This window comes from Leptodactylus fuscus, chromosome 1 (assembly GCF_031893055.1).
Source record: "Leptodactylus fuscus isolate aLepFus1 chromosome 1, aLepFus1.hap2, whole genome shotgun sequence".
In the NCBI taxonomy this organism is placed as follows: domain Eukaryota; kingdom Metazoa; phylum Chordata; class Amphibia; order Anura; family Leptodactylidae; genus Leptodactylus; species Leptodactylus fuscus.
Window position 1 is genome coordinate 107,545,880 of NC_134265.1, and position 27,811 is coordinate 107,573,690.

At 40.1% G+C, this 27,811-nt stretch overlaps 1 protein-coding gene across 3 annotated transcripts in view; it reads left to right on the forward strand.

Moving 5' to 3' along the window:
- The window catches only part of TXNRD2 (thioredoxin reductase 2), a 59,078-nt gene that overhangs the window by 13,137 nt on the left and 18,130 nt on the right, over nucleotides 1-27,811 (forward strand). For 2 of the 3 annotated variants that reach the window (XM_075275725.1, XM_075275717.1), the window contains exons 7-14: nucleotides 420-482; nucleotides 2,955-3,025; nucleotides 13,122-13,141; nucleotides 16,068-16,159; nucleotides 16,275-16,449; nucleotides 25,043-25,179; nucleotides 25,990-26,085; nucleotides 26,950-27,042. In XM_075275725.1, the coding sequence (XP_075131826.1) occupies nucleotides 420-482; nucleotides 2,955-3,025; nucleotides 13,122-13,141; nucleotides 16,068-16,159; nucleotides 16,275-16,449; nucleotides 25,043-25,179; nucleotides 25,990-26,085; nucleotides 26,950-27,042 (747 nt within the window). The remainder of the gene's footprint in view (nucleotides 1-419; nucleotides 483-2,954; nucleotides 3,026-13,121; nucleotides 13,142-16,067; nucleotides 16,160-16,274; nucleotides 16,450-25,042; nucleotides 25,180-25,989; nucleotides 26,086-26,949; nucleotides 27,043-27,811) is intronic. The other variant, XM_075275732.1, reaches the window with a different exon arrangement.

The following is a 27,811-nucleotide window of genomic DNA, read 5'->3' on the forward strand; positions in this document are numbered from 1 at the left end:
ACACGCTCATACACCAGTCTAGCCTTCACAATGCAGACCCGACACCCTGTCGGGTCTGTATTTGCATTGTGAAGGCTAGACTGTCTATGAGCGCGCACGCAGGGCCGGCGGCATCTCGCCGCTTGGCTTTGCATATGTGACCCCGCCCACCAATGACGAGACAAAGCCGGAAGACAGAAGATTTCTCAGAAACGAAGACGGTTAAGTATGACGTGGGACAACCCCTTTAAAGATTCTGTGGTCCTGTCTCTATAGTCACAAGAAATCTAACCCTGCTGGATTACTTATGACTGTAGTGCTGCAGTCGCAGACACATTTGTAGCCATAGAAGCCAATCAGATTACTGAACTCTTTGTCTATAATGTAAACTTTTCTTTTTCTTTTTTTTTTTTTTTTATTTTTTTTTTTTTTTATGACAGACAGTGGTGACTGCAAAGAACATAGTGTTGGCAACAGGAGGTAGACCAAGATATCCTACACATGTAAGAAAGCTGCTTGCTGTTTCATAAAGATTTTCTGCACGCATAGTGCAAAATTTATTTTTGCTTTAATTTGTAATGTAGTCAATAGGGACCCAAAAAATATGCAAGATGTCAGCTGCCCATCATGCTGTTTAAATGGGAATGTGATGCGGGCAATCATTAAAACTATGGGGGAGGGACAATCACATGAGCCCAGTAGTATGCATTGTGATACCATTTCTATCCATAGCCTGCGTCTGGTATTGTAGCTTATCCTTATTCAAGTAAAATGAGGCTGACACTGGGTTTACTTTACATAGATTTCTGTTGTTGATTTCTGATTGATGTTTTCTTGGAATAGAACCAACTTTCATCTTCTTCTGTTCTAATGGACCTGAGCTAAAACCTTCTCATTCTCTGTAATGGATTTAGTCAGATTATCTCTCAGATGCTGTTTACACACAACTATCATTGCAACTGGCAAATATATTCCTACACATGACACATCAGTTCAGTCAGGTTAAGCGGCAACATGCCAATTTAGAATGATGCTAGACTCTTTGGACAGAGCTTGGTCAGATATCTGAGTATGTAAAGGTACCCACTTGGCACTTCCCATGGACAAGAGTAGTAAGTTGTTTTTTTTAACCCCATAAAATGTAAATCTTGCATTAGAACTCTATAGTTTTGTTATGAACACACTAGGAGTGCTGGAATGCCACCTCAATGTATAGAAGATAATGAAATTTGGGTTACCTTGGTGGACTTTAGAATCAGTTCACAATAATGTGTATCTTATCGGATGAAATGTGCTAGAAAAATAGTACATTGTGAGAAAAATAGCTGATGTAGCATGTTCCATACTTATAAAAACTTGCTACAAGTTGTCATGTCGTGCGTGTCAGATGTGAAACAGGAAATGCATCAAATGATGGTACTTCATATCCTTGGGCACATGCGGTTTTATATACTGCTAGAAATCTGACAGTGTGCTGAATTCAGTGCACTGTCGATTTTCCCTTTATGTGCCCTGGGGCAAGAGATATGGGTGCCGTTACCAATGTCTGCCCACTGTCAGAATGGCGTTCCTCACAGTCTAGCTGAGTTGTGAGGAACGACGCCTCTGATAGTACTCATCCATAGTCCTGTACTGTCAGAGGGGCGTTCCTTAACACACAGCGATGACGCTAACCTGTGAGGAATGCCCCACCTGACAGTACTCATCCATAGACTAGTACTGGGGGGCAGGGGGCGTTTCCCACAGCTCAGAGTCATCGCTGGGTGGTAAGGAGCGCCCCCTCTGACAGTACAGATCTATGGATGGGTACTGTAAGGGGGGTGTTCCTCACAGCCAGCTAGACTGTCAGGAATGCCCTTCTGACATCGGTAATGCCATCAATATCTCTTGCCCTGAGGCACATAACGGGAAAGCCGACAGTGTACTGAAATCAGCGCACTGTGGGGGGGGGGGATCCTCACAGTTTAGCAATGACGGTTGGCTGTTAGGTCTGCCCTTCTGACAGTGGGGAGATATTGGTGCTGAAATTAACCACACTGATATCTCCAAGACTGGGGTGCATACTCCATTTATAATACCACATATCTATAAGGATATGAAAAGTCCACTTTAAAGGGGTTGTTCAGGCTTAATTTTTTTTATGGCCTATCCTCTGGAAAGGTCCTAAATATATGATCAACAAGGGACTGACACCCGGCCCCCAAACCGATCATCTGTACGGAGCTGCTTCTGACACCCTTACAGTACACAATACTGGGCTGGAAGCAGAAAGCTCCATTCGTTGTCTAGCAGCCAGACGCCTTCACTTCAGCATGGCTTCCACGGACTTCTATATATCTACCTTTGGCCCTGTATTGTGTGCTGGATGAGCCCCAGAAGCATCTCCATACAGATGATCAGACTGTGTGTGTCGGCCCCCATCATATTTATCCTGAGTATAGACTATGAAAAAAAAATAAAAAAAAATTTAATGACTTGATTTGATGCATCAATTTTCATTTGGTGCATCTACTTTTAAATCTATGTAATTATTTTATTTGGTTTTAGCAAAAATTGTCAAAAAGGTATAATTTGTGTGTTTACTTATAAATGGTGTCCATTGTAGTTTTCCTCCAACATGGAACAGCCAGAGAGACACTGCTGCCAGAACAAATCCCATCGTTTTCTCTGATATCTGTTTTTACATCTGGCACATCAATTGTTGTGCTGGCAGGAACCAAATAAAAAAATGTAATTTGCAGCATTTTTCTGTCCGGCTTATTACAGATCTGAGCCTGTGCTTCGAACTGGATGGGTGCCATGTGCTATGATTCTGGCATCAGTTTCCCTCTGGCTTTTCTGCACTATGCCAAAGGGAAATTACAACAGAGGTAGTGTGTATATGTGAAGGTTCCCTTAGAAGTGTGACCCCCAAATTGATTTGATTCTTTTGTGTATGTGGTAATTTTAAAATTGACACATTGTTTATGTGGTAGATTCCTGGTGCTGTGGAACACGGTATTACAAGTGATGATCTGTTTTGGCTGAAAAATTCACCTGGAAAAACGTATGTTAATATATGTATTTTTTTTTTTTTTTTTTTTTTTTTTTTTTTTTTTTAAATTTTGGAGTAGAAATTATATTGTTGTTACAGGAGCCTGACGGTTGTGTTATCACATCTTTTATGCAGCATAAAACATACAAAGATCATTGGCAGCACATCGCCATGTGTGAACAGGACAGTGTGCTCCCTACAAATACAAATTGTATGGGGATGAACAATCCATAAACAGAGCAAATTAGTGGCCTGCAATCGGCAGTGAATGCTTTTAGGAACTAGAGATGAGCGAGTACTGTTCGGATCAGCCGATCCGAACAGCACGTTCCATAGAAATGAATGGAAGCACCTGGTACTTCCGCTTTGACGGCGGCCGGCCGCTTAACCCCCCGCGTGCCGGCTACGTCCATTCATTTCTATGCGAGCGTGCTGCTCGGATCGGCTGATCCGAACAGTACTCGCTCATCTCTAATAGGAACATCCATTTCCCATCATTGTCTTTTAACAAGGATATAATTGCATTGCCTTAATATTTATGCATATGTATATCAACATGCATTCAATTTTTTAATAGGTTATATGCGTTACGAAATTTTGCTCGGTATATACACAAATACATTTGGGCAGATTTACCATTGAGAAAATCCCATAATTTGGGCACAGTTTTCTGCAAAAACAGGTGTAAATTCTATGCACCACATTTATTTATTTTAGGCACTCATCTGAGTTAGGGATATGACTTACCTCAAAGGTGGTGAGACTTCATTTGACTTGAAAGTATGTGACTTAAGATGCAATATTTGTGCACATTTTTTTTGTAGTGTACTAAGCCAACAGTTTGGTAAAGCAAGATGCACCAGAATTATCATCCAGCAACAGCTTCTTTGAGAAGTTGGGCTCATTTCTATTGTTCATTGTCAGACACTGTTAGCAAATGAATGTTCTTCCAAGAAATATTGGAATATCAAATTTTTTGATATATTGGTCCATTCAACTCTGTATTGTACAATATGAAAATTGAGTGTCTTACTGGGCAACAAAAGTTCTTCCTTTGTCTCAGCACTAGAAGACTCTGAGCTCGATGTATTACTATGAAACATCATGTCACTAGTTTTATTACTATTAATTATTTATTATGACAGTAAAAGTAGATCTTTACTTTGCCATATCTCAGGCATTTATTTCTTTTGTTTTCCTTTAATATAACACATTATTTACACACACTTCTGCCACACTCAGAACATCTCTTCCGTGCCTTCATAATGGCAAATAATTTCCAAGTTAAGTGACAAAGTTGTGAAACCCATAATACAGTATTATAAATACGTTCTTTACACAGTACCATTACTTCTACTACCATAATTTCCATCAGTCCACTAGGGGGCAGCATCTATTTGCTGTTAAAGGAAAAAGTTATCTTGACTTATCCTTTTGCTGGCTAGATTATTTTTGTCATTTGTGTATATGGTTATACAAGAGTTCAGGTGAGTTTACCATACCTACCTCATGCAATTAGATCATAGGAATATATAACACAACAGCAGACATGTTTTATGAAAAGCATTTAACAGGGTTTAATAAATCTTTTGAGGCAAAGTGTAATGTGAACCAGTGTTGTCAAAGTCCTACCTATGTGTTCTGTATGATATATATAAAATTATAATTAGTGGCCCTAATCTATATAGATTCTGTATGTACACATGGTGATGGGCACAGCATATATTCATTGTATATTATTGTGCACAATGACTAATTATCCATCTAGATTTTTCTGGGAGTACACTATGCGGTCAGATGTGTATATGTTTCCTTTGTCTATAGTCTTTACTTCTTTTGTGAGAATGTGAATTGACAATCGGTTAAAATGTGATTTAGATAAAAATGACTTTGAGTTATAGATAAAAATATTGGAATTACTTGTAAAATTGACTGAAGTTGTTCACCACTATTGACTGTAACTTCTATGCTAACTTTTTAGGTAACATTTTAGATAAGAAAGAAATAAAAACCCTTCTCTTGGAATATTTATTTATTTTTTGTACTTATACATCTAAGGGTATGTCCATAGAAAATTTTGTGGATTCACAATTCCAGGTTGGAAAATCGACAGCATGTTACAGTATTAGTAAAGTGTTGGAAAGTTGCAGTGTGTATTTTTACAGTGGATTTCACCCTTTGCAAGTCGTACGGTGAAAAACATGAAAAATACACAGCAAAATCTGCTGCGGATATGCATGTAACACGTGTGGCATTTGCCATAGATTTATTGCAGGTTTAGCTGCAGAAAAGGAGTGCATTGTTTCGTTTGCTTTGTGCTCGATGCATAATCTTAAGTAGTCTGTAGCTATTCTATGGATGCATGATTTATAGGTTTCGGGGAAGTATTGTTAGCTTTTTGTAGCTCTGCCTTCATTACCAGGTTTCCATGTAATCAATCTGTTCTGTACCTGTTGCATCTCAGCACTAAATTGTTTACCATAGGACAGAAGCCTCTGGCTGTTCCCCTAGCTTTAAAATGCGACATTTGTCCTACGAGCTCCACTTAGGGTTTCTATGTGTTTACAATGTGTCAGCGTCCTCAGAAATTCTCCTGGCATGATTAATGTGAGGAAGCTGCTTAAAAAAACTATATCCTTCTAATACATATCTGCGAAAATGCTGCTTTTGTCCAGATACTGTTAATGCAAGTCGTAACAGTGTAATATAGGAGTCTAATGTTTACATGTTGCATTCCAGAGCCTTAGTCAAAATAAGCCTTGAGGGGCTACTGTAGCATTTCTGTACATTATCAGCCTCTATTTCAACAGCTGGGAGCAAGAGCGGCTCACATGGAGAATGAAACCTGACTCATTGATCTGGAAATAGATACATGTGTGTGTTCCTGACCAATACCGCTGAAATGGCACTTCTTTGCGCTCACGTTTCTCAAAAAATAAACATGTTAAAAAATAAATGTATTTATGTAATAATAGTAACAAATCCATTCAGTTTGCAATCTGAAAATTAGAATATCCTGCCTCCTCATGCTTCTGTGGCATCAGCACAATTCCTGCTTAATCTTCTTATGTAATCCCATAACACCACCTCTGGTTTTGCTTTAAGCTGTTACTCAGCTAAAATAATATTTTAGGAATCTCACATTAAACACATGTATGCAGTTTTCAGTCATTTTTTAGCTTGGAAACTATTGTTTCCAGTCAGTAGTTGCTGGCGGTCCTCTGTGTATAGTGTTAAAGGGTTATTCCCATTTCAGCAGTTCACTACTAAGATGGGAATCGCTGCTCCTAAGTCCTGACCCCTAGGTCACTACTTGTACAGCGGAGCTGGGCAGCGCTGTGCTAGCCAGCATGGAAACAACATGACCAAATGTTCTATGCTGTTTCCATAGTTCCCCTTCATATCTATGGGAGTCATGGAATCAACATAGAGCCGCTCATCTCAGCTTGCCCATTGGTGCCGCCCTAGGTGTCTGGATGTAGGAGCAGTGATTCCTATGTCTGCAGCATTTTGTTGCAATACAAGCAGAAATAAAGGGAGACTGATGTTTTCTGGTGTCTAACAGTTAAATTTTTTTCACACACCATTATTGCACATTTTAATACTTAGAGAGGGCCTTTCATGGATTTGCGCACTGTCTGCTTTCCCGATCTGTGCCCCGGGTAAAGAGCTATCGGTGCCAGTACCGTAGCTCTTCACAGTGAGAAGGGCGTTTCTGACACTCTGTCAGGAACGTCCTTCTGCACAGCAGCACCTATAGCAGTGTGCTGTGTGAGCGGGGAGGAACGCCCCCTCCCCTCCTGATAATACTTGTCTATGGACGAGTAGTGTGAGCAGAGGGAGGGGATGTTCCTCCCCGCTCACACTGTACAGCGCGATAGGCGCTGCTGTGGAGAAGGACGTTCCTGACAGACTGTCAGAAATGCCCATCTGACTGTGAAGAGATACAGTACCGGTACCGATAGCTCTTCACCTGGGGCACAGATTGGGAAACCCGACAGTGTGCTGAATTCAGCGCAGTCGGCTTTCCAGCGATATATAACACCACATGTCCCCAAATCCATGAAAGGTCCTCTTTAAGACTTGGTTCACATTAAGTTATTACAATAAAGTTCATGTCTCTGTTTTGAAAATCAGATGTCATATAAAAGCTATCTGTGTACATTTCTTTTACATAGGAACCATTTAATTTTTGTGATTCAACTGTATATTTTATTAAAGAAAGGTATCTAAAAACAATGTAATAAAGATAGGAAAAGGAAAACTCAGGAGAAAAAGGGAAGAGGTAAATACATAGAGGGTGATAACATTTAGGACATGATAGTCTTCCCAGTTAGACATAACATCAGTGCCCGTCAAACAGGAGGGATTGCCAGTATGTTTTCCTGGGATCCCAAATTAGTTGAAATGTATCCAACGGGGACATTACGTGAAGCAGTACAGTGTTCCATCATCCGGACATCTCTCATTGTAATCAGTAGGTCTTGGAAGGTAGGAAGTGTTACTTGCTTCCCATAGCTAACAATTAGGATTTTGGCTGAGGTAAGGAAAAATGTATGTAAAAGGACAGGGGTATGGTACCAAAACATCAGGATCTTGTTTTGATTGGTCCTCCCTGTATGTGGTGCAAATGGAAGTCTTAGCAGCTTTCAACCAAATCACCTGCCATAATGACAATGGAATAGATCACCCTAGAATAGTTTCCCATTTTGCCATGTAGGCCGGGCCGAGGGCACTGGATTTTGGAGAATGCAATTGCACCTGTGTGGAATGAAAAGTACACAACATGTAGTAATGGATTTGAATGTGGAGGAAGAGAATGCGACTAATGAAGTTGGGTGAATGAGCAAAGTGTCCGCTTGATAGGATTGGTTATATTGGACAAATGAAAAACCCCTCATTCACCCAAAACTGTATAATATTTGAGTGTAGACGCTCCAGGAGCAAGAGATTAAAAAAGGATAGATATCATAGAGGAATAGGGTGAGGCTAAAGAGAAGCGTGCAGTGCATCCAGATCTCCCTTTGGAAGCATATGTGGCCCAATTAGGTTGTATTGCAAGGGGGGGGGGGGGACTACACTCTTAGGAAAGAGTTAGGATGCTTTGGTGCCAGCCATAGTTTTTCGTTTTCAGTCCATCTATTATATGCCCTAAGGGACGCTCAGGAGGGTATATGCCAGAGGTATGCAGCCATATAGTCCTATCCCTGCCAAATTGCCAGATAAACCTGAGGACAGTTGGCAGCATTGCCCTGAGCTCCCCCATGGGAACAACCACTGGAATTATTAATAAAAAAATATAAAATTAATAGCTTTGGCAAAAGGGTCATCTTAATTGCTGCTATACGTCCACAGAAGGGCATAGGGAGCTGTCGCAATCTATCTACTAGTCTATGCAAATTGGCAAACTTAATTGTGGAGAACAACATGGAGATTAGGCAAGGAAATTTGGGGTTTTGTAAGAGTGAGATTTTAAACTCTCTATTATTTACTTTCACTGTAGAAATGTTCGGCTTTTTCGTAATGTGGGAGGCTTACTGCTCAATACATAGTACAAACAATAGGGCAGATAGAGGGCAGTCCTGACAAGTGCCATTGCATATGGAGATCATGGGTGAAGTACAATGGGAAAGATGGATGCCAGTAGAAGGTAACAAATATAGACTTTGTGTAGCGGTAAAAAAGAAAAAGGGCCTGTGATACCATATGCCTTTAAGGCCTCAAACATGAATGGCCAGCTTAAGCGGTCAGACACCTTCTCAGAGTCAAGGCTGAGAAGGATTACTAACTCCTCCCGCTTATTCAAGATGTCTATGAGATCAAGGGCCAACCTAGTATTATCCCTTCCCTGTCTACAGGGACAAAACCTCTTAAGGTCTGAGTTTAGGAGGGCTATAGGCCTATAGTCAGCACAATCAATGTGCTCCTTATTTAGTTTAGGGATGAGAGTGAACAAGGGACTGTGGTATAGGCGATCCCTGCAGAAACAAGTTGTATAGAGCCACCATCCGGGGACACATTGTCTCCTGATACGTTTTATAGTACGAGTGTGTGTGAGAGTGAAACTGTCAGGTCCAAGAGCCTTGCTACTCAGCAGGGACTTCAAAGGCTCCTGAAGTTCCTGGTCAGTAATACATTCAAGTTTTTTTTTCTGTGGCAGCGGTTTGTATTATTTCTGTTTTGTTTTTAAAAATGGAGACATAAACTGGTTTGTAAAAGTTTGGCCTAGCCTTGCTCTATGCTTTTTTTAAATTAAAAAAAAAAAGAGAGAAAGAGAGAAAAAAAGTGGGTGGAGCTAAATTGAAGAGGTGTGGCCTCCTATGGCCCCCACTGATATGCTATGTTATATTCCAGAAGTTATGAGCTGTCATAGATTTGATTTTCGGTTTCATGGAAAGGCAAAATTTATGTCTATTTCACTCCAGTGCACATAAGATTAAGAGCGGAGTATCAAACGCCAGTCTTCATAAATCCTGCCCAAGTATCCTTCATAGACTGGAGAGAAGGGGTGATTGATTTTACTGAAAAATACTTTTGAGTAATACAACTAAGGATACTTTTTGCAATGACATGCTGTAGGTCAAAGGTAAATCCATTTCTTGAGGGCTTTCTGAGCCAATGACATTATTCCTGGCCTGTATATAAACTTGGTTTATGGTCACTGGGACCTGACTATACCTACAATACAACAAGTACTCCCTGCCATCAGTGAGCCATAACATTGAGACTGCTGACAGGTGAAGAAAGGGATCATTTGTCAAGGTGTCAGAACGCACAGGGCATAAGCTTGTTACTTATGGGCTATGTAACCAATCCTCATCCCTGCCAGAAGCGTCTACAATGGGCACATGAGCCTCAGAAAGGAACATGGAGCCATGCAATAGCATAGCCTGGTCAGATTTCTTTTATAACATGTGGACAGCTGGGTGTGTGTAGTATTCCTGGGAAAGATGACAAGGAGTCACGTCAGTGGAGGAAGTGTTATACTCTGGGCAGTGTTCTGGATGTTACATTACTTTTACATGTACCACCTGCCCAAACATTGCTGTAGACTGAATACCCCCCTTCTAATGAAAGTGGTCTTTTTCAGGAGGACAATTCATCCTGCCACACTGCAAAGTTGTACAGGAATGGTTTGAGGACCACAAAAGCTGTTCAAAGTGTTGTCTGTGCTTCCAACTTGCCCAGATCTCAATACAATCTAACATGTGTACAATATACTAGAAAAAATACTCCCAATATATGGAGGGTCTCAATATAGTAAGCTATTGGTAAGCCTAGAGAGACAATTTAACTCATCGAAATAGCATTCCTTCTTCCAGTGCTAAAGATGTGAGCAGATTCAGTTCTCTGCCTGCACAGCTCTTCCTCCTCTAGATATGTAAATCCAGGTCTGATCCTCTGAGCCCTTCTGGGATACAGGATAAAGCTAACTATACAATAGCAGGGCAGTGGTAAGCTGGAGCTGTCTGAGTAAGCTTCACGTGTTGCACTCCAGACAATTTCCCCAGGCACATTCCTGTCACCTGTACCTCACAGGATCTGTAAGCCAAACGCTGGCCCCAGCAGCTTCTCCATCCTCATTTACAGAGAAATAATGCTTGTTTTCTTAAAAGGGAATTATATTATTAGCACTAACAAGGATTACTAGTGACGTTGGAATCAAGTCTTCTAACATTTTTCTGGTGCCTCCAGAAGGTGCTCTGTTCTCCTGTGGCGAGGCCACCCACATCTTATGTCCCTGGTGGCTGATGCCTAACTAAACACTTCAGCAATATTTCACATTTAATGTGAAGGACGTTTTAAGGAGTGAAAGCTTTTCACAATATTTAAGCAAAAACCTTTAACAGCTTGGGAGTGGTTGGTTTTTGTTGTGCAAACATGTTGGTTAGAGTGAAACATATATTTTGAGATTTTGGAAAATGGCCATTACTATGAGAGGTAGTAAGCACTTCATGGAAACACCTTATTGTTACTTAAGGTTAGTTCATACGTGTGGCGTAGTTTGATCCGAAAAAACACTTCAGGAATTAGGAAGCATTTTTTGGAGCGGTTTTTACCGGACAGTGAATGGACTTTTGCCAAAAACCGCGCCATGGTTTCCGCCTCCCATTCACTTGTATTGACTTCCTGAGGTGGAATCCGTCTCAAGAAAGGTCATGTCGCTTCTTTTTTCCGCTAGTGGCAAAAAAACGCTAGCGGAAAAACGACCTCTAGCAGTCTACATAGACCACCATTGTGTTGGGACGGATTATGACGTGGATTCTGCACCATAATCCGCCCCCTCTGTGCTCGTGTGAACAAGCCCTTATAGTTTTTCCTGTAGACTGCATTAGGTATATAGTAGAACTTGTACTTTGTACATTATTTAATCAGATATGTCCAGCAGATTAAAGAAAATTTGGCTAAACCCATCAGTACTAGGGTGAACCAGTGAACTATCTTAGGTGTTTAGGGGCATCCCAACTTTATTTGAGGGGAAAGGGAGAATTGGTCATGTTCAATTTAATCATACTTCATCTTTTGTTTCCCAAGAGACAAGACGCTGCCAGACACTATCCCCATTGAAACACATGCACACTTGGCCAAACCGATTGTGTATGGGAGAGTTTGGAGGATTAGCAGTTTGTCAGATGTCATAAATGTCACTAGGATTAGTCACTCAGAACACAGTATTGTCAGATTACAACCAGAGATTTTTTTTAGTTGTGACTGGTATGGATTTCACATCTGTCAAATTTGATGCAACATTTGCTGTGATTGAGGTTTTTATTTGGGCTTCCAGCAGAAAGTGGTGCCCATTCAGTACTATACACCAAAACCAGCTTGGTAATAAGCATAAAATGAGGCCAGCCGCTTAGGTAATACTAATGTAATAATATAACAACAACACTGCCTGTGAAGTGGCTATTGTTACATTGATGCCCATACATGTGCACCAGCAAAGCAAATCATTTGTTTCCTCTGTGGTCTTTCACTGCTCTTCTAGTAGATACTTGGATTTGAGCACCAAATCGTAACCACTTCCCTTGACATTCTCTACAGCCATAGACCACTAATAGAGAATACCATTGAACAGGAGCAATCTAAGGACCCATTAGATGGCCATATTCCGTCTGAGAAACACAGCCAATGAGACTGGTACAATCTTGGACTGACCATGACTTGTCTGAGCTGAATTTACAGCATCATAGCGATAAATTGATGTTCTGAATTCTCAAACTACTGTGGGTATTCTGTCCCCTACTCATATGGTGCTTTGAGTACGAGACCATAGAGCTGAAGTTGTTTGGGTTCTTACAAGCTCATAGATCACTATGATGTAGTGACTTCATAGCAAACAAGACGTGGACGAGACCGCATTAGACCAGCAGTATTTTTCCCCTCTATACTGTAAGGCTTCATGCATAAAAGTGATTTGATATTCCAAGTGTCCTCTGATGTTCCTTTCAGGTTATTTTTTTTCCGATCCTATTCAGAGCCTGAGCTGCCCATTCAAATCAATGTAAATCAAATGAGACTTGCATGTCATCCAAGTGTTTTTCATGAAAAATCCAAAATATGTCTTATGTATGAAGCCTAACAGTGAGGCTTTATGAAAACTATCTATTAGAAAAACCAAAGAGTAACCAATCATAGCACAGCTTTCATTTTTTAAAAACACTTGGGCAACTAAGACAATTTTTCTTTCAGACCGTTTCATACATCTCACATATGTTGATGTGACATTCAAGTATCTTAGATTCTGTGACTATTCTATAGAGAAAATTCTGTACAATACTGATAATGCACCAACATGAAATTCATCACTAGATTATGATGTGTCGGGTTTTGTGCGGCCATTTATGGGAATTTTAAATTGCCAGGGATATCTTTTTATTGCAGCATTAAGTTGGAGTTGACTCCTTGTAGCATGCAAGGCTTCTGTATTCAGTGGGATACAATATGATTTTATGAGCTTGGAAGGCGTTCTGTTTACTGTTTTCTCTAATAGAGGGACAGATTACATCTCTAATCTGGTAATCACACAATAATAAGGATATTATTGAGGTGTGGCACTTATGTGACAGCAAACAATGTAAAACATTTTCTTTTACTTTCTTGACAGGTTGGTGGTTGGAGCCAGCTGTATCCTTTTACATCAGAGTTGCTTATCCCTAGTTATGACATCGTTTTGTAATGATTTTGGTGTTAAAATTTACCTTAAAGATGATCTTTGACCACTTCCACCTTCTCCAGTTCTGTGCATCTTTTTATATGGGCTACTCCTGACACAGTTGTCCTTTTTCTCTACCTCCCCACCATTCCTGTATAATCAATGCTGTTTGAGTGCCTTTTATGTCAAATAGGTTCTCTGTTGTCAAGTGGGTGGTCTCTGGCAGGAGCATTCAAGGGGGTATGAACTAGAGCTGTGACAATGTTCATTCAGAGGCACGCAATGTGTTGCTGCCTGAGACTGCCCACTTGACAGTAGAGAGTCAAATTAACATGCTGGGCACTAATAATTAACTGCACTTGCTCCGTAGTCATACCGTGAGGCGTCTGTACCATTCCTTGCGTATGGACCAGGAGGGCGAAGGAAGTGCAGAATTGTATGTTTTTCCCCCTTTCTTAAGGGTCTGTTACACTTGTTTGTTCCTTATCTTTACTTAACTTCAGGTTACTGTCTTTTTATTGTGTCTGACATACAATACTCAATAAGACAAGTAAAAAAAAAAAAATCTAACTGCATTGATTGCTCAGGAAATGGTGGAGCTAGTGAAAAAAAAAGACCCTCCAATTGCCCAAACAAACAGCAGCAGTGGTATGTAAACAATGTAAGGAGTGGATTGGCAAGTTACATGGATTTTCCCGGTGAGCTACGCCACTTAATTAGGGGACAGTTCTCCTCCTATACATGTTTATGTAGGAGGCTCTGTATTCTCTTGTTACTGTGGCAGGTTCTTTCAAGGTCCAAAAGGTCGTGTAGTCACGTGATGGGTGCAGTTGTATCCCACATATTTCACATTACCACTTCCATATCCATTACCCTGTATAGATTCTGCGCAGTACCACTTCCATATCCATTAGCCGGTATAGACACTGTACAGTACAACTTCCATATCCATCACCTTGTATTGACTCTGCACCTTACCACTTACATATCCATTGCCTGTATAGACACTGCACAGTGCTACTTACATTTCCATTGCAATTGCACTGTATAGACACTGTACAGTACCACTTACTTATCCATTGCTCTGTATAGACACTGCACAGTACAACTTGCATGTCCATTTCCCTGTATAGACAGTGCACAGTACCACTTACATTTCCATTGCCATTTCCCTGTATAGACAGTGCACAGTACCACTTACATTTCCATTGCCATGTATAGACAGTGCACAGTACCACTTACATTTCTATTGCCATTGCCCTGTATAGACACTGCACAGTACCACTTCCGTTGTCCTGTCTGCTGGGTGTAATTTTCAGTGCATAAGGTATAAAAATCCAGCACTCCGATTCCTCTTTGAAGTAAAACTTAACTTTTAATGTGCATACAAACAATTAAAATTAGAAACACTAATGCGTCTTCAGCATAGTTTAAGGTGTAAATAACATCAATACACACTGGCTGACGCGTTTCAGAAGACACATGCTTCCTTAGTCATAGCCTTAATTTTCAGTATCTGCTTTTATTCTTCATATATGGACATTTAACAGTACAACTTTTCTCTTCTCTATTCATTTTTGGTATGTGGTGTGTACATAAATGTATTTTGGGGTTTAAGATCTGTACCTTATTTGGGGGTTTAGAGTTTGTATTTATATCTTTTGCAGAAACTGGCCTGGGGTATCTTTTAATTTGAGATGTAGGACTATGTTCTTGCATGTTAATAGTAATAATGCTACATTATTAGATCTACTGCCAATTAGACTATGGTTAATGGTTTGTTAACCCACAACATAGAGCCGCTTTTAGATTATTATTTTTCCGGGGCCACTTTAAGTTCTCAGAGTACCCCTGAATGATGCATGACTGATCTAAATATAGATATATACATGGCAGCCGCATGTTGCTGAAACCCGCACCCCCCCAGCAGTGGCCCAGTAACTGTATGATGGCGCAGGCAGCACCTGTTTTACCTCAACATGGTGCGACCATAATTGCTGCCCCCCAAAGCATTCTTGGAATATCCCGATATCACACACTAGAACTAGCTAAAGCACTCCAAAAGGGACTTCATCTACCGTAAATCTATTTGCTATAGAAATATTTCACTGTATGGGTGATTTGGTATAAGAAGTTCTGTAGTTTGTGAACATTGGTAAAGAAGATGCAGAAAAGTCACAAGCAAGGAAATAGCATTCACATGAGTATCTGCAGGAATAATATATTTTGTGAGTTTTATATTTATTCTGATTTATTGACACACAGCAACTATTTGTCTCCGCTTTTTAATAGAATACAATGTTGCCAGTCATTATAATCCTGCTTGTAATTCTTATTATGTAGATAGCGCCTTGAAAAACTATTTTTTTGTAAAACACTGAGAACCAATGGGTCATGTTCTGACAATAGATTTGGCTGCATTTTTATTTGTTGCTTAACTAGCATATAGAAAAATAGGGAAACAAAGAAAAAAACACTGTGTGTTACTGGAATATTATGAAGTCATGCTACCTACTGTGTTTTTTTTTTACTCTGAAAAAGAGCTAGGGCTTATTTTTGGAGTAGGGCTTATATTTCAAGCCTACTAAAAAAAAAACTGCAAAATTAAGCTAGGGCTTATTTTCAGGGTAGGGCTTATTTTTGGAGAAACAAGGTATTCATACAGGGATAGGTATGGTAACCAGACAGTACACCCATGTGTGCACTGGTATGACATGCATTATATCATTTACAAATGTTAAAAATCAATAGAAATTTGTATAGTTTGGGGATACAGAGTATAGGATAGGGAACGATCAGGCATAAGAAAACAAAGGTCAACAGTATATTAGTATTGTATATAGCATGACTGTTAACAAATAAAATATCAGTTTTTATCCATGACATGTTCGTTGTCAGATGTTTCATTGGAGTGTGCAGGGTTCTTGACTGGCATTGGACTGGAAACCACTGCAATGGTGAGAAGCATTCCCCTGAGAGGGTTTGATCAGGTAAGGCCTTGTCTGTAGTATACTATATGCTATTGACCACTCTTTTTGTGTAAAGAGAATAAGCACATTATTGTTTTAAGTAGTTATCAGCAAATGTATATTTTATACTCTGCAGCAAATGGCTACTTTAGTGGCCGATTATATGGAATCACATGGGACACGATTCTTGAGGAAATGTACTCCATCTAGAGTTATAAAGCTGGAGAATGGGAAATTTCAGGTGACCTGGAAAAACACGGATTCCAATAAAGAAGATTTGGACACGTTTGACACTGTTATGTGGGCTGTAGGTAAGATGAAGAAAGCTGATTTATTTTACATCAGTTTATTGCAAGCCATGGGTAAAGTACCAAGCATATATTGAGATCGATAAGCGTTATGAAAAATATGTCACATGATCAAGAGGTGAAGTGGCTGACTTGGTTTAGAAGGTGACATTGACAATAGACTTCGACAGATGAATTCTAGATTTTATTCCTGATAATGTTATAATGACTATGAAAAAAAAAAAAATTATCAGAATTTTTCCGTGAACTTTTATTCATTAAAGTTAATGAGAAGTAAAAAGCAATAGCATGACCAATATAGCATCATGCAACTTCTAAACAAAACATGGCAAGCCTAAAAACTACAACGTTCAAACTTATGAAAATCATGTTTATAAATGTTATTCTCTTGTGTCTGCAGGTTTTTGCCTGTATGGTATTTCTGTGTTAACAAAAAAAAGTTGAAATATGCAGCAAATTTTACAAGTGAATCTGGTCATAGAGTCATAGTACCAGTGAGAAAACTATAACGGCAGATTTAAAGGGATCCTATCATTAAAATGCAATTTTTTTTTTTCTGACTAACACGTAGGAATAGCCTTAAGAAAGGCTATTCTTCTCTTACCTTTAGATGTCTTCTCCGCGCCGCTATTCAGTAGAAATCCTAGTTTTCGTCAGTATGCAAATGAGTTCTCTCGCAGCACTGGGGGCGTTCCCCAGCGCTCAAACAGCACTGGAGGCGTTTCCAATGCTGTGAGAGAACTCTCCAGCGCCGCCTCTATCTTCTTCTGGAACTGCCTCTTCAAGCGTCTTCTTCCGGCGCTGGGGTCAAACTTCTACACATGTGCAAGTTGGCTCTGCCTTCGGGCCTTGGGCAGAGCTGACTGCACATGCAGGCAGACATTTTTTTGTGGCCGCTTACACGATCATGCGCAGTACACTCCTTTACTCCGTTGAACTACAGGAGTGTACTGCGCATGCTTGTGTAAGCGGCCACAAAAAAATGGCCACCCACATGTGCAGTCGGTTCTGCTCGACTGCAGAGCCGATTGCGCATGCCTATAAGTTTGAAGCCAGCGCCTGAAGAAGACATGGGGAGAGGCCGTTTCAGAAGAAGAAGAGTTTTCCCGCAGCATGGGGGATGCCCCCAGTGCTGTTTGAGCGCTGGGGACCACCCCCAGTGCTGCGAGAGAACTCATTTGCATACCGAAGAAAACTGGGATTTCTACCAAACTGCGGTGCGGAGAAGACATCTGAAGGTAGGAGAAGAATACCCTTTGTTAAGGCTATTCCTATGTGTTAGAAAAAATTACATTTTAATGATAGGATCCCTTTAATATTTAAAATGCACCAGAATTCTGGCACAGTTGTGCACCAAAACACCTGGCGTACATTTACACCACATTTGTAAACTGTTTTAGACATTATCTGACACGTTCTATGCTTGGTCCAACAAGGGATGGGACTTTTTGAATTGGGCTGGTGCTTGCTGGAAGGGTGTTGCTTACAATACAACACCACACACTCATATTTCGGCCTTCACAGTTGGTGTAAAATTAGACTAGGCGGACTAAAGATGTTCCTTATTTGTCATTCATTATTAGTATATCTGCTCCATAAAGCTTCTTCACGTGAGGACAGTCAGAAACTTCAGTCCAGTTTCTGCACATCTGAATGTTATTGTAAGCTCTTATTTTGCTTCATTTCTAGTACATAGCTTTGGGGTTTTTTCAGTGTAAATTCATCCCAATGGTGTTGCTTGTAAAGTAACTGCCTATATAAATCATACTACTGATACAAGATTAGGGTTACTTGTCAAAAGCCAAAGAAAGTTTCCCATATGTGCTAGGCTAAATATGCTGTACTGTTTGTTTCTCTGTATCCAGGCAGCTAAAACCTGGACATAAAGGCAAGTTGTCTATTGACTTCCGATGTTTTTTCTCTTCTAAACTCCACCCTCTTAAGATTAGATGCACAATGTTAGATCTGATAAATTGGTATGGTATTGGGTATGATTCATTGTCTTGTTCCTCCACATGAGCACACCCACACCAGGTGTCTCTGATAAAGGCTTGGAAACGATAGTGGTTGTAGGATTTCCTGCCCGCAGAGGTGCCACATAATAGCCTAGCTGGAAAAAAATACATTTAGTAAGTCAAGGCAATTGGACTCATGGGCCTGATTTATCTCTAAAACTCTGCCATCTAAATCATGGTTTTACTAAAGCCCGGTTGTTGGTCACATGAGCTAAGAAGGCGGCAAAGTCCCAGAATAACCAAAGTGTAGTATAGTCCTGTATTAATAATCTTTGGTTGTCCCAATATCAATAACTATCAGAGACAGCAAATGGAATATCAGAATTTTATCAGTTTCCAAATCAATTTCTTGTATACAGACTCCGTTATTTTACATCAGCACACGCCGATGTCTGGCACTTTGTTCTCTTTGTAATATAATGTTTGGATGATCTGGTCCTTTTTAAGGCAATCCCATTTCACCAGCTCTATTACCCCATGAATCTTCCCTTTTTATTTTCTTTCTGAAGTTGCTGTTTTCTCATAAACATAGTGTAGAACATTATCTAAGGTTCAAGAGGAGCAGATATCCCCATATATGCTATTATTTGATTTTTTTTTTAGGACGATCACTGACATATCCCATCAGTCCAGTAGTGTTAAATTCTGCCTCTCTTTTTTTCTTTCCCTTGCTTCTCTATAAATAGTCCTGACTCTATAACTGTGTATAGAGTAGTACAGGCTTAGAGTACGGGGTTTGGGGGCGATTCTCTTCTTTCATATGACACACAAGTTTCTACATTTTATTACTCCCAAGATGGAAGTGTTTGAAGTGGCCCTCCCCTTTCCTCATTTTCTCTACATTTTTCACAAGCCCATGCGCCATACAAAGTTAACATAATTCACAAGTCACATATAACATTCATTTAAACAAAGAGTTGGATACAGTAAAATGTTGATAGTTCTTCATTTTTGGCATTGTAGTGGTTGCTAATTCAAATCACTGGAGAAAAACTTAATTTTTTCAGCCTGCTTTTAGTATTAGCACCCCATCCATTAAACCTAAGATGGACTTGTTATAGTACCCAATGTTGCAGGATCTATCCTAACTCTTATAGGAACAACTCATGTGTACGTACAGAAAACTCTCTAAACCCGTTGTCCAAGCAGCTCCACAATGTGACATTTATTGTGCTTACGTATCTTGGTCACCTCTTCTTTACCCCAATATATTTGCAGCACATATCACTTATATGAGAGAACGATTTGTTAGGCCTAGTTCACATGGGGCAAAATGGTCCGCGTCAGCTCAAAAATACTGCCTCCCAGTGAAATCAATGGGAGCCGTTTTTTTCCTTTTATTGATATGCTAATTAACCAGCGCAGCGCATCAGAAGTTCACTGAGCACTGTGTGCTATGTGTAAACAGGGGGAGGTGAGAGCAGGGAAGGCTGATGAGTCGTCATCAGCAGCAGCCTCCCTGCTCTCACCTCTCCCTGTGCACACACAGCACACAGTGCTCAGTGAACTTCCGATGCTCCATGCTGGTTAATTAGCATATCAATAAGAGCGGGCTAATTCAAAAACGGCTGAGAGGATTACGAAACAAAAGGTATATGTGGAATAGCCTTTCTAAAGGCTATGCAAATATATGCTTGGTTAAAAATCACTAGAGCCAATAATAGACTCCCTTTAAAGACATCTAGGAGAGTGGAAAGTCTGTGATGCCAAATAAATTAGAGCATTTGCAACAGGATTGAGAAGGGAGCTGTGTCCAGGGCAGAGGTGAGATCTGTAAGGGGCAGCTTGTAGTAATGTTGTGAGGCTGTGTCAGGCAATAGAGCATTAAGAAAATTTTTATGACTGTTTTAATAAAGTGACAGGAGGTCAGTTACCAAATTTTAGATGGTCGAAAAGAGATGTGGATGAGAGGTTGGGGGGACAGTTCAAGTTGGGCATGTTGTTTAAGGGTTGCTCACATTCAGCTTATTTTGCCACATATGTAGGGAATGGCTATTTTATTGATATATTTTAGAGAGTGTTATTGCCAATTCCACCCTTAGTCGAGCACAACCTAATTCATTAATTGTATTGGTCTTAGTCAGGTATATGGCCATTGTTGAAGGGTCATAAGAGCAGACACTTCCATTATTGAATGGTACTGCACATAAGATAAGATAATCCTTTAAACATGTGCTAGTTTCTAATGCTATGTGTGTGCAGAGAAGTTTCATAGTAAAGTACCACAGCTGTCTAAACCATAACCACTTGGAGATTTTATAAGAATGAAGTTTTAAGAATGAAGAGGTCATCGAAGGAGGAAAGTTTGTTGCAAAGCACTGCTGTGTCTCCATGCATCTATATACTCTAATGCTCAGTCTACCTCCACGAAGAGTCAGTTGTGTATCTGTGAAACAGGGATGGAGCCAGTTATTTTGTAGAGAATAAACATTAAATCACATTGAGATTCTTCTTATAGATGGCCATCCTTCCAGACAGTGCTGAAGAAGCAATTAAATGTGTATTATTCCGAATATGGCTGTTTAGGGTACAGTTATAAATGGTTGTCTGATTTAAAGCATCTGTGTGCACGTTCTTTTTCTGCAATGTTAACCTAGCTGGGATATGAATATTGGTTCCATATTTCTATCTCTGGATTGTGATTTTGTGAAATGAATACAGACCCCTTCTACACCCTGCAGCACTGAAGGGGTTTAGGGGAAGAAAAAAAGAAAACTATATATTAAAGTTGTCTGAAACAGCCAAGTGGTTTTCTGGCGTCAGCTCCACAAATTTACTGAGCGCGGACTTCTAGATCTTGGGGAAAAATTGATTTACAGGAGGTGGAAAAAAACCGCCAGACTCGGGAGTCAGGGGATTAAGGTTGCATGTGAAAATGTTGGAGCATTTTAAAACCCTAACAACTTGACTAACGGCTTTGGGGTCTCATTTACCAAATGTTAACAAATCTGATACAAAATCTGATTGCCAAATGTAATCCTAGTTAAGGAACATGAGCCAGAATGGCTGGCTGCCAGTAAGGTCTCGCAGTGGTGTAATGTTTTAATTGCACTTTGATATGTCCAGGAGAACGGGCTAAGAAGGCAAGAGAAGTGCATAAGAATACGTTTCATGTGGCTTTTTGTGATTAAAGCAGACGGCTCACAGGTGGAGACAGTAAATCGGAAAACCCAAAGTGTAGTGGCATTGATAACCTCAGCTGTTGTTTTTGTCAGAGCAAATCGGGCTTGGTGGTTTTGCACTGAATGAAGTTCATCCCTGCCTTTGCGTGCTAAGCTAGCTTTTGGCTTCATGCAAGCAGGAAGAGAGGAAAGCAGGGAAACCCCATTAACTATCCATTTGCAGAACATCCAGACCTAAACTCTCAATACACAAAGAGCTACAACGGTAGGAAGTTGTTTCACATCCGAGCCAAGATAAGGTCCTGGAGGTTTATTATTTTTGCTGCTTGATAGCATCAGCCTGGAGAACAAGGGCTAGAGAGGGAACAGCAGATCTCCATCCCTGGGGGATGACAGGAGGAAAGACAGACAGATAACCAAGTGCCGACAACTTGAGTCAGAGCTCCCAGAGGAAGTGTTGGTTTCAGCAGTTGAAATGTATATGCAAAAGTCCAAAGCTAGGCATGCAGAGGTGGCATTGTTATATTCAGTGGGAAGGAGGAAGGTGTGAGGGTCCCTGCATTCCTAACAGATGTAGGAAATTATTGAATCATTTTTGTTATTGATGTATTTTGGTCAGCTTTGACATGCCATGTTTTTCCACTTGTTTGCTCCAAATTCGCCTGGCCTGAACATCAAAAGACTCGTATTTCTGCCAAGTAAATATTCCCTTTTTATGCCTTGTGTTTGACTGGAGATCCGGAGTATGTAAGCATTCAGGTGAAGACGTACATATTTCTTATTTTGGTGGGAAGGTGAAAAGCTCAAGAGAGAAAACTGAAACAATGATGCTTTTTAATGATTTTGCCAACCAGATTACCTTGTTTTTGTTCTTTTAATATCCTCTGGGCATAGCCCTGGGGTTTCCACCCCCTATATTTGGCAGACACCATAGCCCTCATTGTAGTTCACAAATAAACAGGCCCTTTCTTGACAATTGAATTAATCCACTATAAATACTTTACCTCCTTGGTTACACATCACAGAAGCTCGGTGCTTTCACCATTGTTGTTAACAAGAGTCATCCATACAATAGTTTGCATGCTTGGGCAATATTACATGGCAATATGGCACTATCATTATTACTCTGTCTATCTGTTGATCTAAAAAAATGAAAAGTTCCAGAATCAGAAGCGCTAGAAAAGCTCAGTGTATGATAATTTCATGTTATAGCAGTGCCATCACTTCTATCCTTAAAGGGACATTTTAATATTCACAATAAACTACATAAATATCTGATAAATGTGGATCCCACCTCTGGAACCTGCACTTATGTGGAAAACACAGGTTCTCTGACCTGTCTGGATAGATGACCACCACATTCGGGCAGAGAGTAAATGAAAAGGTGGCTCTTTTCTACATTTACTGTTTTTGGAGTTGCAAATACTGCATAGCAACTATTCTGTTTCAGGAGCTCCCCTAAACGTGAATGGATAACCAAGGTGGATTTGGGGAACCCTTATTTTCTACATAAGCACAGGTTGTAGAGGTTGGATCTATAACATTTCCTATGAATAGTCCATGTCCATAGTGGACATAGCAATGTAATATAGAATGGAAATGGTTAGTTTTTGAAAATACTGGAAAAAAAACTGTTTATTCAGTAAATCTACGGTATAATACTAATTGTTGAAAAATTCTAAAAGTGGAACTAGGGAATTTTGCTGCAGTATACTCCTAATATAGCATTTACTAAATACGCTAGGAAGATAGACAATCTCTGTGCTATGTTCTTTAATTCCACAAGATATTACATTCTGAGTGCTCAAATACTATTTCAACTTTCACGACCGAGGCATTTTATGCCAAATCTGGTAAAACCATAATTTGCCAATTCTACTACTGTAAGTTGAAAAGGATATAAAAATATTGGCAATAGTTTAGATGCCACGGTTAAAAAAGTAGGGAAAAAAAAGACTGGATCCTGATCTGTGACCATGTGAACGAATTGTGCATACAGTCCCTGACAAAAGTTCTGTCGCTTATCCATGTTGTGGAATCAAAAGCTTATAAACTGACTTCACCGCTGAAATATTGATCATTTAATGAACACAGAAAGGTCAGATTTTGGCAAGACAAAAGTTTTGTCACATACATAAAGTAATGTGAAAATCAAACCAATAATTCAGTTCAAATACAAAGATATTTTTCCTAACATTGGTGAATGAAGTTGTGGTGGTATTAGAGCCATATTTAATATTTTGTGTGACTTCCATGAGCTTGAAGGACTGCATCCATGCGTTTTAACAATGATTCATACAATTTATTGATGAAGTCATCAGGAATATCGAAGAATGTAGTCTTACAACCTCCCAGAGTTCATCAAGATTCTTTGGTTTTGTCTGCCAAGCTTCCTCTTTCATCCTACCCCAAACATGCTCAATGATGTTCATGTCTGGTGACTGGTCTGGCCAGTCCTGGAGCACCTTCATCTTCTTTGCCTTGAGGAACTTTAATGTAGAGATGGACGTATGAGATGGAGCACCATCCTGTGGCATAAATTTGACCCCTTTTATGATTGGGAATGTAAGAGGAAGCTAATACTTCTTGATATTTTAGGCTATTGATATTGCCTCTCACCTTGCAGATGTTTTGCACACCCCCATACTGAAGGTAACAACCGACCATAATCTTTCCACCACCAAACCTAACTGTTTTCTGGGTGTATCTTGGATCCATATGGGCTCCAGTAGGTCTCCTGCAGTATTTGCAGTGGCTGTGGTCTAATTCAACTGAAGATTCATCTGGGAAATCACCTTCTGCCACTTTTCCAGCGTCCATCCATTTAGCAGGCTGTGGGCCTTTAATTACCTTTTGTTTAGTGCTGTCTTCTGGGCACCGATTCCACCATGGAGGCCATTTCGAGACAGAATCCTATAAACTGTTCTAGTCGACACAGGGACTTAAGGTGACCAGGCCTGTTGGAGCTCTGCTGCAGTGGAAGAGGGGCTGGCTTTTGATTTTCTAACCAACAAACGTTCCTCCTGAGCAGTTGTCTTGCGGAGTCTGCCGGACCTGGGCTTGTCTAAAACATCTCCAGTCTGTTCAAATCTTTTTATAATTCTTTGTACTTGACGCTGAGACACATAAAGGTGCAGCCACCTCTGCAGTGGATCTGGTCTTCAGCTTCTTGATAACCAAGGCTTTGGTCGCAGGGTTGATATTTGGCATGTTGTCAGAGGTGAAGTTGCAGTTCAAGTGAAGGTCTGAGGTGCTGGAGTTCTTTTTATACACCCCCACTAATTAACTGATCATCTGATCTAACGATAGAATCTCTTTAATCTACTCCATTGTCATATTACCTTATAGAACAAACTTAACTGGATCTTACATTTTTTTTGTAATCCATTACTTTTGTATGTTATTTGATCTAGTAAGTCTTATTAAAATATTCAAGAAACTTTTCTTTCTGTTCTCTAGGTCGTGCCCCAGAAACAAAATCTCTGAATTTAGACAAGGTTGGTATCATTGTTAAGCCAGAAACTGGAAAAATCATTGTTGATAAAACAGAAGCTACATCGGTCCCCAACATATTTGCAATTGGTGACATCACTGAGGTAATGTACAATTTATTGACTAGACCAGTGGCTTGTCTCTTTTGGTTGTGTTTCTGTTTGTAATGCCCCAGAAGCATTAAAGGGGTTGTCCATGTCTGGATGGTGTTGTCCTATCCTACGACACCCAGCATCTTCACCAAGCACCTGTTTTCAGCCGAGTGTACAGAAAAAGTAGCAGAGGGCTCAGTATACTGTATAGTATAGATGTGCAGCTTACAGACAGCTTCAAAAGCTTAGTCTTCTTCCAATATGATATATACGAGACTCACAGACTCCCTCAGGACCTAATATATATTCCCTCAGGATGTGGTTCAGTCAATAGTGGAGAATATCAATACCATTCACCACAATGCCCCTGTATTCATATTGTCTGGGGATTGCACAGATAGAGTGATGTAGATAGAGAAATACCATTGTTTGGAGCTAGAGTGCCATATCTACAAGGATGTTTGTATAACTATTAACCCTATTGGCCTGTCATGTGCTCCATTACTCTGTACAGTGCCTGAGTGTCAGGGCACCGCTTATGTTTCCTGCCATAGTGATGACTGCCAGCCGTGTGCCAACCAAGTGCTAAACTGGAAGTTTCTGTGGTTGCAGCAGGATAACGCCATGCTGTGCAGTGTCCATTTTATCCATATAACTATATACATGCATATACATTTTTACTGTGTGTTTAATCTTGCAGCACTGTTTTGGTGCACATTGATGCTTGAATGGAAGACATTTGTAATACGTGGCATGGTAATCCGATCTGACAGAAATATGGGATACTCTGCTAGAAGTAGAATTTTCTGTTACATTTCACAGGGTCGCCCAGAGCTGACGCCAACAGCCATAGCTGCTGGAAAGCTTTTGGCTCGCCGCTTGTTCAATAACTCCACCGAATTAATGGATTATGACAGTGTAAGTAGTTTTGTGCTTTTATAGAGTTTTATTTTATTTATTTTTAGTTCACCTTAAACCCATAGACTGAATGTATTTCTGAATAGTTGCAAAACTCTACTACCTACTACTCTGTGCAAAACTGTGTAGTTATTTTATATACATCCCCATTGACTTTTGTAACCTGCAGTTTGTGTATTGGTTACATATGTAGGTATGATTTATTTATGACTTTGGGTCTTTGTAGTCACTAGATTTTATATATAGTCACTAAGGGCTTGTTCACATCTGCGCCCGGGCCTCTGTTATGCAGGTTTCCGTTTCCTACACGAAACAGGGCAGGAGACAGAAACCTGCTGGCATCTTTCAAACCCATTCATTTGAATCAATACCATCACCACAAACCCATTCATTTGAATCAATACCATCACCACAAACCCATTCATTTGAATGGGGTTGAAAAGTGTCTGGCCGTGAGCGCCGGTGAGCATTTTTTACTCTCCGCGGCAAAACCTTTTTTTTTTTTTAACTGGACACAGAGTCGGACATGCAGGACTCTGTGCCCGGTTTTAAAAAATTGGTTTCCCCGTTTCTCGGCATGCCAGGTTTCCATCTTCTGCATGCAGAAGACGGAAACTGAAAGCGGAGACCCAAACACTGGTGTGAAACCAGTGTAACTCTTCAGAAAACTTTGCATAATAGGATAATATAATAGGTAGGATAATAGGATAATCCATAATAGGATCAGCAGCTGTAAGAAATGTTGTATTATATCTTGTCAGAGAAAAATGTTTGTTTCTTCACTAACATGGCTACTCCTTCTCTACTGACATTTTCTCTGAAATCTCTAAATATGTAATGTTTTCTTCCAATACTTGAATTCAGGTTCCCACCACGGTATTCACGCCTCTGGAGTATGGTTGTGTGGGTCTGTCTGAAGAAAACGCCATAGAACTACACGGAGGAGATGCTATTGAGGTACTTGTTTATGTGCTTTCCATTAGGCACAGGGTCCTTCTGTTTGTATTTATTTTGCAACCTCTCATCCATGAAGATTTCTCCGGTGGTTTTACATAGGTTGTAGTAATCTCTGTTTGGTTTATGCACTGTAGAAGGTGTCTAGTACTCTGGACATATCATTAGTTCAGCATAGTATTAGCATTCTATAAAGCATGGAGATTTGAAGCATAAAAAAGAGTAATTCCACTTTTATAAAGTGGCTTCTTGTTTTGTACAATCTTCTCCACTGCTTTTGCAGTGATCTGTTCCTACTACTAAAAGTGATGGAGGGTCATGTGACCTGGGATGTGCATCAGCAGTCCATATTAAAAACTGTGTCCATGGAAAGTATTGCTTGCACAGTATATGGAAGCTGATGATGGTCATCTTGGATGATGTGACTGTTCATCAACAGCCATATTTAGGACCAGATTGCCATGCAGACAGTGGAGTAGAGTGTAGTCAACATAAGGGAAATTAGCTGTAGGATCATATTTGGAGACCACTACAGCCAGATCTTATACTTATATAGGGGGCCTACTTCATTTCACTGTGACATGGATAGTCCTGTACTTACAAGATATCCCCTTCCCATTGGATTGGTGACAATTGCTAGATCAGTGCAAGTTTGCAATTTCATCTCTATGGGACTTTCTAAGAGAAGCTGAGTACTGTGCTCTGCTAGCTCCTGTAGTCCCATAGAATGGAATGGATTTATTTTTTCCGTTTTATAAATGTGAAAAGTTGA